The sequence below is a fragment of the Ostrinia furnacalis genome, unplaced genomic scaffold (assembly GCF_004193835.3).
Source record: "Ostrinia furnacalis isolate ACB-3 unplaced genomic scaffold, ASM419383v2 OfSCF3147, whole genome shotgun sequence".
NCBI lineage: Eukaryota > Metazoa > Arthropoda > Insecta > Lepidoptera > Crambidae > Ostrinia > Ostrinia furnacalis.
The window spans coordinates 71803-84553 of record NW_021133386.1 but is presented as its reverse complement, the minus strand read 5'-3'; the positions used below and the strand labels follow the sequence as shown (position 1 = coordinate 84553).

Genomic DNA, 12751 nt, shown 5'->3' with positions numbered 1-12751 from the left:
GGCCGTGTTGTGACCTTAGTTTTAAAGATAAACTTTTGTGTATTTACTCATTGACGTTATAATCATACGTAATCACAGAAAAGATGAAGAAAATGTTTTTAATCTTATTCAGTGCTAACCTAAATATACTGTCAAAGTGAATTAAATTTTATCACCAGCGTCCCTTGTTTTTATGGTGTTATTTTACAATGGCCTCAAGAGACGACACGGTTACCGTGTCAGTGGTTACAGAGCGTGCTCCAGTAATCATAGAATGCCCCACTAGGACTTTTACAGCTGAGCAATTATGCATTATTTTATGCAAGAAGTACAACATACCTCCCTTGACGCGTACGTTGTTTGCATTGAGAATCAAAGGGAGTCGGTATTTTCTCAAAGACAACTGCGAAGTCTTATCAAGCTCCAGGGACTATGAGCTGAGGATTCGTTTCAAAGTAAGTGCTTGGCCTAAGTTGTCAATTTGACCCTCAGATTGTGTTTGAATATGCATGTGATAATTGAATTAACTCATGTTACTGTACATGCTATGTTTATTATGTGTGCATACTAATTGTCACATACACCATAGTGTATTTGTTATCTTTTAGCATCATACCTATCACAATAATAATGTTGTTTGTGTTGTGTAATAGATAAGAACTGTGCAGATGGGTAGATAACAATACATATCTTTATCCTGGTGTTGTTGATAGGCAGCATATTAAAAACCATCAAATAATCATTTCAATTGAATGATATCAAATTATCAAAGTTTAACCTTTCATATGCCTTAGGTACTGATAAATGCGAGACAATTACTTTTGCATAATGTCTGAAATCTCACAAGTTCCATGAATTAAAGAAACTTGAACAGTTGTTGGTCATAAAGACAATCTGTAAGGCCACTATAGCCAAATAAAAATTTTAAGCAATGATTATGTTATTACCTTAAATCTAAAAGAGATGTCACAGTACCTACCTACAAATTACTCTTAATTAAAATCAAAACATGTACCTACCTAAGCTGGTTTGATAAGATAAAAGTTTTAAAATCCAAACATTTAACAAGACATTGAAGATATTTAAATTTTTGGATTTGATTCATTCAATTGTTTTAATAGTTTCATACATTTAAACTATTAAAACAATTGAATGAATCAAATCCAATCTAAACCAATGAGATCTATACAGGGTGGCCAAAACAGTGAGGTCTAAAAGAAAAATTTAGATTCCTTACATCAAGGTGTACCTAAATCACCCCCATGTATGTAATACGATTGTGCTTAGTTTAGGAGATAGAGTTAATTTTGTGATATTTTAAAATTTTGTGACCTAGTAGGCTTTAAACATTTTTATCTTTTTTTTGGGGTGACTTTTCTCAGATTTCTTTTTTTCGACAGGTTTGTTATTAATTGCAGATGTTTGAAAAAAATAATCACCTTCCTATCTTTGATTCAAGATAAAAAAGTTTTGCTAGAATCATTAAAATTATGCTTTTATCAGAACACTATCAAATTTTCAACTTAAAAGTTTAAGGAAAAAAAAGAACTTCCATAGGTCCAAAACCATTTTAAAAACTGCGCCGTTTCCTGAACTTTCATAATAATACAAAAAAACATGTACTTAATGGGCCACTATTTCCTGTAATCGGTCCACTAAAGTGGTAAGTCGGAGATTCCGTTACATGTTTTTGACTTTCTTAGAGTGAATTAATATTGGGAATCCTCTAAGTTTACATTACGTAGAACAGATTTAGAGCAGTAACTGGACAGAACATGTTTTTATTCTCAACGAGGAAGCTCTTGCCCTTCATCACACCTGGTGGAAACTGATGATTAGGCTGAAGGTGGAAGGGAACTTCAACTACAGAGGAACTATGGCTTCCTACCTCCAAATGCCGGAATACAGTAATGCTATTAACATTATTGTTATAGTGACAGACTTAGGAAAATAGAGTTGCTAGCCAGGCAGACTTAGATCAACCAAACCGAGCAGAAAATTTTACCTCCACTGGGAATCAAAGCCGGGACCTCTGAAACTAACCTCTTACCAATTGAAGACAGAGTCAGTTGTTACATTTTACTGTTACCCTTGAAATACCTACTACAGTGAGAAGAAGAAGGAGGGAAATTTGGTTTATGTTCATTAAAACTTACTTAAAATAACAATGTGTTCCAGAATTTCGAGGTAGGAAGCCATAGTTCCTCTGTAGTGAAGTTCCCTTCCACCTTCAGCCTAATCATCAGTTTCCGCCAGGTGTGATGAAGGGCAAGAGCTTCCTCGTTGAGAATAAAAACATGTTCTGTCCAGTTACTGCTCTAAATCTGTTCTACGTAATGTAAACTTAGAGGATTCCCAATATTAATTCACTCTAAGAAAGTCAAAAACATGTAACGGAATCTCCGACTTACCACTTTAGTGGACCGATTACAGGAAATAGTGGCCCATTAAGTACATGTTTTTTTGTATTATTATGAATGTTTAGGAAACGGCGCAGTTTTTAAAATGATTTTGGACCTATGGAAGTTCTTTTTTCGACTTAAACTTTTAAGTTGAAAATTTGACAGTATTCTGATAAAAGCATAATTTTAATGTTTCTAGCAAAACTTTTGTATCTTGAATCAAAGATAGGAAGGTGATTATTTTTTTCAAACATCTGCAATTAATAACAAATCTGTCGAAAAAAAGAAATCTGAGAAAAGTCAACCCAAAAAAAAAGATAAAAATGTTTAAAGCCTACTAGGTCATAAAGTTTTAAAATATCACAAAATTTACTCTATCTCCTAAACTAAGCACAATCGTATTATATACATGGGGGTGATTTAGGTACACCTTGATGTAAGGAATCTAAATTTTTCTTTTAGACCTCACTGTTTTGGCCACCCTGTATATCTAAACTGTGTTAATTATAGTTTAAATTCATAGATTCATAATGATAACGATCTGTGGTTTATAATTCTTTAAGAGTCCTTAAAGAATTCCTTCTCCATTAAGTCCATTTCCTTACTTGCAATAAATAAGTTTAGTAATCAATGCTAATTGCTATATTTTTGATAATAGGTGCCAAGATTGGGGCTCTTGATGTCATTGGATGAGGTCACCTTTGACTATTACTTTCAACAAGCCAGAATTGACATCAATGACAATCAAGTGTCGGAGATCCGGTATCCCGATCATAAGCAAGAGCTGCTCGGCTTGGGCATCACGGATATGTAAGTATGAATGAATTTATTGTTGTTATTGTATTGCTAAAACTCAGGACATGTATCTCCAGCCAAACAAGTGGCTTATTGTTTTTGAAAAGATGGCCATATGGCAGAAAAAAAATAAAAAAAATTGTATTGCTCTCATCGCCTTTAATCTACAAATCTTCTGACTGATTGTTATACAATGAGAGATAAAAATTTTATCAGATAGTATACCCCAATCATTGTCAGGTCATTTTGTATATTTTAGCTTAGACGCAGACCATAAATTTTTCGTCGGCCGATAGTTTAGTCGGGCAGTTTACACCCATTTTATTTGACCAATTCTTCATACAAATTAAAATCGGGCCCAACTATCGGCCAACTAAAATTCGGTGGTCTGCGCATAGTCTTAGGAAAATCTTCTACAAGAAGATATTTTGTTTTGAAATTGAAATGCTTCTTTTTCTCACTACGATTTTATGAGTTCATCAAGTGTAGGAGACATTTTTTTATAGAATTTAATTTTAAATTTTAAGTTTCATTGCAGTTTGCTAAAGCACTGATCTGACTTAGAGGAAGCTTTAATTAATAATTGTAAATATACTAAGGTCTAATTAAAAGATGATTATTACTGAAAGATAATAATGACAAGTTTTTTAAGCTAGTGTTTTAAGCCTATTTACACTGACTACAATAGAATTCATGGATTGAAAATATCACACAAATGAAACAATAGGACTGTAATTACTGACGCTTAAATTACCGACACTAGAACTATACTCAGCAGGATTGCTTAGAAATAAACATGACTATCTGAAGAGTATAAGAACATAAGCTTTAAATAAGCTAAAATGTAAATCAAGAATTCCAGATGAATATTTGCAATATTCTGTCCAGTCTGGATGAATCTGTCCAGACAGACCAGTCAAGGAGCTGTCTAAAAAAAAAGGATTATAATGATAAGAGAGTGTCCCTGTGAGTGAGAGTAGCCCTTCATCATTATCATTTCAGCCATAGGACGCCCACTGCTGAACATAGGCCTCCCTCAATGCTTTGCATATTCATCTCTTGGTAGCGGCCTGCGTCCAGCGCTTCCCTGCTTTATGATGTCGTCGGTCCATCTTGTGGGTGCAGCCCTTGAAAAAGGAATATTCTGTTTAATTCCGTATTTCAAAACATTTACGATAGATCATACAAAAGAGGCTGATTAAGAATGGGCCCACCATAATGGTTTCTACATTACAACAATCTCTTTGAATGTTTCATGTCTTCAAGCTATTAAGATGTTATGTACCTATCTACATAAAGATTATAAATTTAACAATAAATGTTTATATTGTTGTAGTTTTTAGTATTTCAAGAAGTGATAAAATTACTTCTGGGTATTATATTTTTCTCAATAAATTAATGCTACTACTTTTTACCTAGCTCTTGAATTAATATTAAAAACTACAACAACATGATGTCATTATTATAATTACATAGTTTAAGTAATAACTATGTTTCAGGTGCCGTGCCATAACTGAAGAGAAACTATCAATGAATGAAGTAGTGAGAAACTGTAAAAAGTATATACCAAAGATAATAAATAAGCGTCATGGGCCTTTTCCCAAGCGGCACGCAAACTATTATCTCCCCAAGCTATTTGAGATGCACTACAGTGTCAAGTGAGTAAATGTTATATTGATAAGGATGTGTATATTTTACGATTAATTTGTTATCGTTGTGTCTCGGATGAAAAACTTGTATTTGATTTGGATTTCACAGTTAGTTGCAAAATGCTTGTAATTTCTATGAAATGAGCTACATTTTATGTCTTAAATGTAGTCAGAAATTGGGCATCTTTGTGCTGATGAACTTTCTTACGTATTTTTTTTACGGAAGCAATTTCATAAAATATCTTATGACTTCTAGTAGTCCTCAAACTGGGTAGACCTGACTTTTGGTTTTTAGTCAAAAGTATTATACACTTATTAATAATTACACTTATTTGTTGTAAAATAGCTTCTATTACACCTACATAAGATGCCACAGAGTGTAACTTTATGTGCCTTCGTCTGTACATAATATAATTTTGTTTAACAGTTACTTGAAAGACAAATACATGGTGCAACTGTATGGGCTCGCGCCGAACTACTTGGCTGAAGAGTACGACAATGTTTTGTGGCTGAACGCTGATAACATAGTGCCGGTTCGACTCGTTGTAGCGCCATTCCATCCCCAGCAGCCCGGTATTCGGTTATACGACACGAATAAAGGAGAGGTAATACATTCTTAATATTCATTCTTTGAAAGTTTGTGTTTAGGGTATTTTGAAGAACTTGCTCCACAGCTCTCTAAAACGATGGTCGATAATACTATAGCTGCAGTTCAACAGGGATAGGATGTGTGCCGTGATAAAATTTTATCGATGATTTAAGGCGACAAATGTATGAACTTATCACGTAAAATCGATAAAATGGCGCGGCATTCTAGATCCTATCCGCTTACAAGAGTTCAAGCAAGAATCTTTAAAACATTAGAATTTACAATCGAAATAACACTACTACTATCAATACCCTTACAATCGGCCCAAGTTATGTGGCTCTAAAAAGCAAATATGTACCTACTTCAAAAACATGCTAGGTTGCCCATGAGTTTTATACAGTTCCTCTACAAATATAAAATAAAAATTTGACGATCATTGATGGCTTAATTGTTTTAAAGGTGATTTTTAAGCAGTCCCAGTTCCCAATTAAATAATGTTTCAAAAATATTACATCTGAGAATTGAACTTTTAGTAGCTATTAAAAGATGCAAAATACCCTATTATAGACAAACGTGTCCATTTTTATGGTCTTTTTATAACTAGTTCGTAGAACTCATTTCTATTTACATAAATGAATATGGCTGAGCAATATTAATTGTCGCCGCGCCTTTTCCTTACTGCGTTTTTGTTGCTTCGTTCGCGCTTATAAAAAGTATTTTGCCTCAAGAATTCTTAAATAAAACATATTATACATAAATATTCCAATGTTACTACTATAATAGCTAGAGGCTTCATGGTGGTAGGCAGATGGTATTTTTTACGTTAAAATAAAGGTTTACGGTTTTAAAAGTTTCCAAGTCTTACGCGGGAATAATGCACCGTTATTTATCTACATTCTAATCTTGTGCCAATAAAGAAGATAATTATCAATGAGAAGATAAAGTTGTTATCATTGATATTTCGCACAATTTGCGTGCTTTAAAAAAGTAATAGACAGGGCCATTGACTCGTGAACCTGTCTTTCTAATATGCTCTGAGCAATTTCCCAAGCGAGCATTAATTAATTGTGGAAAAACAAATTAAGTTGCTAAGCTAATTATAGTCTATCCAATATAGCTTGATTAGAATGACAGCTGTCATCAATAGTAACGACATAACTTTGTAGTAGCGATCAATGAGAGCTAAATATTGGCGGACAAGAAATAATTCACGTCTGACCTACAAACAATATTTTCGACGACAGTGCTTCCAATAAAAATGATAATTTCGTGTAAATGCAGCGTTAAATTACCTACACCAATAAGTAGTAATTCGAAATCATAAAAATCAAGCTAGAGTATTAACGACGTCTCTACAAGGTTATCTCGAGTTACAAAAATGTTAGTGTTGGGACATATCGATAAATGTCATATTAAATTAAAACTATTCTTTTAACATATTTAACAATTTTTTTTCTAACTATTTTTTTAACATATTTAAGTCAAGTTATACGTTTTTCTAAATGTTCACTATTAAAAACCAAAAAACATTTCATTCTTAAATAATTAAACATCGGAAATCAATCACCGGTAATTTTTTGGGTATTCATAGCACCGTTGCTCTAGAAGAGATGCCCACCGCCCTCTAGCGAGAGGAAAAAACCACTGAAGAACACTGATGATAATGACTACGACTTAGGTTGTACATCTACTTAGATTTACTGTCTTTAAATTTAAATCATAATTGTCATTTTTATGAATAAAGATATATGAAGAAAAATTGGGTGCATTTTTTCATATCATTTTTTCGAAAACTTATCGATACATCTATGTGAACCGTACGAAACATACCCATCACTAGTCACATTCGTTTGACAGCCGTCATTTTAATCAAGCTATATTGGATAGACTATAACATACTTGCCTTATTATCGTAATCTCTAACCAGCTGTGGTAGTAAGAATGTGTTATGACCGGTAGTCATTCCCACGGATAGCTCGAACTTATCATATCATCGACCGTTATGTCCTTTTTGCTATTTGTTTAGTGTACTTTAATATTTGGTTAAAGTACAATATTATTTGATTAAAGTACAATATTTGAATCATGTACAATATTATTATTTGAATCAAGCACAACAAACAAATAAATAGGCCCGGGGTCAGTAACCTTTTAATATGGGAGAGTCAAAAGTTAAACCTTCCAAAACTTTCCAGTTTTAAAGAGACTCTAAACTGTAGAGGCTCTTCCTCTAAATTTTAGAGGCTACATCTCAATTTTCATTTTAACCTATATTTTAGAGTCTAAAAATTTAGGTTTTTATAATGTACTACTGCTAAACGAACGAACTAAAGAGTCGCTACTTTCAAAAGAGGCGTTTGCGGCTCGTTGTTGCTAATTTTCGAACCCTGTTTAATATAAAAGAAATTGCTGACAAATATACAAAATACACTGTTATTTATTTGCCTATATTTTCTACACAATAATTTATGTGATTTCCATTTCAGTGGATGCAAGTATGCACCATAGAGGGGCTAATCTATCTCATGCGGAACGGCAATTGCACGTTGGAGGTGTCGAGACGGGGCACCCCGTTGTTTTTCAAGTTCAAGTCTGACGACCAGCTGTCGTCGTTTATTTCTGTTTGCGACGGCTATTACAGGTTTGTTTTGCTATTAAAATATTGTATCTATTATTTCACAACGAACATACATTTGAGCGCGAATATGAATTGGTTTGGCCACTTAACTTTTTAACACTGGCGAGCTTATGAAATAAAATATGTATTTACTTATCATCATCATGCATGTATGCAATAAGAATGTTGCTCCTAAAATCTCTCTCTAATTCTTACTAGAAATTATTAGATTAATCGTGGATTATACATAATCATAATACGAACCTTTTTCTACAGGTTAATGGTAAAATGGACGTTCAACTTATCAAAAGACGACGAAACGCCATCGTTGAAAGAGTTGCAAGAAATCAAGTGCCATGGTCCAGTAGGGTAAGATATTATTTTTATTCCATATTTAAATACTACATATTTAAACTGTGCATTTTTATTTGAAAATCTGTATTGAAATTTTGTTGTTTTTTGTTTATTAGGGGTGCGTTTTCATACCGAAAACTGGAAGAGAAACGTGCTAAGAAGCACGGCTGCTATATTTTAAGGCAGTGTCAAGATGACTATAATATTTATTACTTGGACGTTTGTACGAAAACTCGGTAAGTTAAGTATGTAATATGTTTTAGTGGAGTAAAGGTGGTCGTATTTGCGCTCACAAGTTGGCGCCACTGGCACTCACTAGTGGCTAAATACGATAGCCTTTATATGGTGAGAGACATAAATTTAGGCTGTAAATATTGTATTAAATTGACTTCATATGGACTCAAAACATTTATTTCCTTTGCAGTACAACAGAAACATATAAAATAGAATTCAAAGGGCACTGTTACATGTTCAACAACAACGAGTATTATGATATTCACGCCATAATCAGGAGCCATCAAGACCCAGAAAAGAAGATATTTCTAAACGAGTGTGTGCCACCGTCAGAATTCGGTAAGTCAAATACTAAGTCAAATGCTAAGATGCAATGACGTCTTATCTCGTTGTAATACAGGCCATTTTGCAACAAATATGTAAAGTCTGACGTGCTGTCGACTGTTGTACAGTCATTAGCCTTAGAATTTTTGTTGCAAAATAAAGGTCATAGCAGACTTATCAACTCAGAGAGGGATTAACACCGTATCGCCTTTCGCGAGCTGTCATCGCCTTTCGCGCGCTGTCAATCGCGAGGCGAGGCGTTACGGTGCCGATAAGTATGCGTTGCAGTATACACCACTAAATTTTAATCACCGAAAAAAAAATTCTGGGTAATAAGTTATTGATACTGATCCTATTTGTGCAAAAAAAAGTAAAATAAAGTGACTCAAAATATCCTCCTAAAATTGGTAGTTTATTGACACACGCGTCGCTAGCACTATTACGTACGATAATGTAACCCTTATTAGAATTCAAAATGGTCAAAAAGTTAGCTAAGTATGTAATAATAACACTGGAAGCGTGGTCGAAGCGTGAGCGAGACAGACAGATCGATGCAACGTGCAAGCGCGTACGAATACTCTAGCGAGCAGCGGAGTGACCCAGCTGTGACGCGTAAAATACGGACTAAAGAAAATTTAATAAAAAAATTAACTTTATGAAAAACATTTCCTTTTCTTTTGCTTTAAATTTTTCACACGTTTCTACATAACCTGTTAAAATTTTTTCGGTGATAAAAATTTAGTGGTGTAGAGTTTCATACAAAGAATACTGACCGACTTGAGTTGATATGGTTACGGTCTCTTTCCGGGTTGATAAGTGTGCTACGTCTTTAACACATATTGTAACTCCAAAAGGCGCCATAAATGTTTTGTCTTCTCTCTACAGATCAATCGCAACTGCTACTATGTGGCGAGCCGGTGAAAAAAGGAGTGAGAATAGACCAGACAGAACTGCAGGAGGTATTGAAGACCAACAAAAGCCCGCGATGCCTTCTCAATAAGGACATCATGCTATTCATAGGTATGATCACTTACCACCTTTATTATTACCGCATTAACCTTGGCAAAGAGCCCCACTAGGTGGACCGACGATCGTGAAGGTCGCGGCTAAATCAAAATCAAATCAAATCAAATCAAAATTCATTTATTTGCTTGATAAGCGGTACACAGCAGATGTCCATATAAAAATAGTTCGCATAAATCACCACAACTGGCATTCAAATAGCTTACAACTACTTAATTTACGCAATTTAATAGATACATGCAACAAAACAGGAAACATGTGGGTACATACTACTGAAACTTAAAAGCATCAAAGTATTCCTTAATGGTGTAAAAACCCTTCCCAATCAGCCATGATTTTAATTTTCCTTTAAAAACATTTAACGGCAAAGATTTAATTTCTTCGTCCAACCTATTATAAACCTTAATAGCCATACAGTACTAGTTATGTAAAATGAAAAAAAAAAAAAAAAACATAGCACCGTTGTTTTTTTCTACATTTGGTTTTTTTTCTGCCTTACATTTTAGGCCTGAACCTACTCGTTTCAGCATACTCAGGTATTTTAGTTGGTAATCACACTCGAAAAGAACACTCGAATAGCACAAAAACTAAATAATTTGATATCGAACTTTCTCCGTCCATCGCACACCCCAACTGCGCTTTCTAAGCCAACTACATTCAAATAAACAAACCTAAAGGGGATTTCTCTGTGTACAAATGTAATTGATTTGGGGATTTCCCTTTAGTTGATGTAAAAATGTTGCCAATATATTCATGAAATCTTAGTACCAATGAACCAGAAAAATATAGTAGAGTTAAAAATAAACCGAAAACTATTACCTATGTATTCTTAAGTATTTGTCTTAAAAGTTTAGGATTTCGTACTCTTGAAAAAAAAAACATGGTCTAGAAAAAAAACCGTTTTTTTTCAACGTTTTTTTTTCACACCAGAAAAAAAAAGGTTTTTTTTGCAACACTAGTCGCGGGAGGTGCCTGTATGCGGGCGGCGCAGGACCGGTCATTGTGGAAATCCTCGCGGGAGACCTTTGTCCCGAAACGAACGAAAGAGTTTGGACTAATTTACTTTTTGTGTGCCTTTCGTTTTATATACCTTCATTGCACTGAATTAAAGACCTATAATGTTAATGTTTTGTTTTACAGGCTCAGAGAAAGTGGGATCCGGCAATATAACAGTCACTTACAAAGCGCATTGGAATCTGGACGAAACTAAGAAACTTATTGTTGCATTTAAAGCTTTACAAAGGGACGATCATTTGAAGGTAAGCTTAAGATTAGTTTTGATTTAAGTATTTACCCTATTTTTTGAGCAAATAAATAATTTGAATTTGAATTTGATTTCTGAAGGTAAATCGATGTCGATCTATCGACTCTGTCAATCTCTATCTCCTTTGCCCATAGCGTTGTTACATCGTGAATGAATGAGATGGGTAGAAGGGAATATAATAAGATTATAAGACCTAATAGAATATTCCAAATGTAAAAGAAATGGTTATAGAGTTATAATGCTTTATATATTTTCAGGAATTCATCGAGCTCGCTTCGAAATACGTGTGCGTGCATTCGTCTTGCGTGGTGCGATTGTACGGGGTGACTCTTAACTCGCCTACCGCGTTGGTGCTGGAATATGTGCCGTACGGGCCACTGGACGATTATCTAAAGTAAGTGTTGACAATATTAAAAATTATTATTTGTGGAATGTTCGATTAGGATAGTGATGTTAAAATTACAATAGGAAACTTAATTCTCATTATAAGTTTTCTAAATTCCATACATAAATATATTGCCAGGAATAAATATGCGTTTACTGCTTTCTATCATACATAAACATCTACACATAATATCTAAGTATGATAGTAGTCAAACACCTACTTTTCTTGCAAAAACTGCACACGTAGCTTCATAACGGTTCTTTCCCACCACCGAAACCCTCTAAAATTTATAATGTTTTCCAGAAAACACGGCGATAAAGTGAAACCACTCCACCTCAAGAAAGTGGCCGCTATGCTAGCGCGCGCTCTGTGGGACCTCTCAGAAGCGGGACTTATCCACGGGTACATTAGATGCAAGAGATTATTGTTGGCGGCCTGTGACGCCGACCGAATTGTTGTCAAGCTGTCTGGGCCTAGCCTGAGGCCGTATACGCCTATCGAGTGAGTATTCTAGCTTTGTTGCTATAGCTCTTTGAACTACGTTTACTGATGCTAGTATTCATACGACATGAACAAAAAACTCGTAGAAATATAGAAACTAAACTCTGACCCCTCTTCTCCTTTGTTAAAGAAGAGACACAAACAATTGAATTTTGACAACTATATTACGGTGTTGTTGATTTTGTCGGAAGATTGTTGTGTGCTGTTCCATTTACTCACTGATATTAGCATAATATAGTAATCGTCAATTTCCTCAACGTGGTCTATCTGTTAAACTCGGTCACTTATGGAGTCTTCACAACCCATTTGCATCCTATGGACACTTGGGATTTTTTTTTCAGTGACATAGGCCCCTAGCTTGGACGAATAAANCGTTGTATGGAAGTTTCTTCACCCTGTGTAAGACGACAATAAAATTTCCAATTTTACAGACCTTCTAGAGCAGAAACCGCAAAAACTATACAAGATATAGAAAAACTTGACGGTCTCACCTGTAGCAAATTGAATAAGCTTTTTATGGTTCATAGTAGTCATGTCACTAGGACGCATTAAGCGAAGTTTCCGAGGATTAAGCGAAAAACCGAAAAGTGGTACCTTTAAACCCCCCTTTCCCCGCCGGCTCAAGGGCTAAGGGC

The 12751-nt window shown here is 34.6% G+C and overlaps 1 protein-coding gene across 1 annotated transcript; it reads left to right on the top strand.

Moving 5' to 3' along the window:
- hop (tyrosine-protein kinase hopscotch) lies at positions 1 to 12120 on the top strand. The gene is made up of 12 exons (XM_028311008.1): positions 1 to 434; positions 3040 to 3191; positions 4676 to 4834; positions 5253 to 5430; positions 7901 to 8055; positions 8308 to 8400; positions 8502 to 8621; positions 8810 to 8958; positions 9829 to 9963; positions 11107 to 11225; positions 11488 to 11624; positions 11919 to 12120. The coding sequence occupies exons 1-12, from the start codon at positions 189 to 191 to the stop codon at positions 12118 to 12120; spliced, it is 1845 nt and encodes a 614-aa protein (XP_028166809.1). The 5' UTR covers positions 1 to 188.
- Positions 12121 to 12751: the final 631 nt, after the last annotated feature.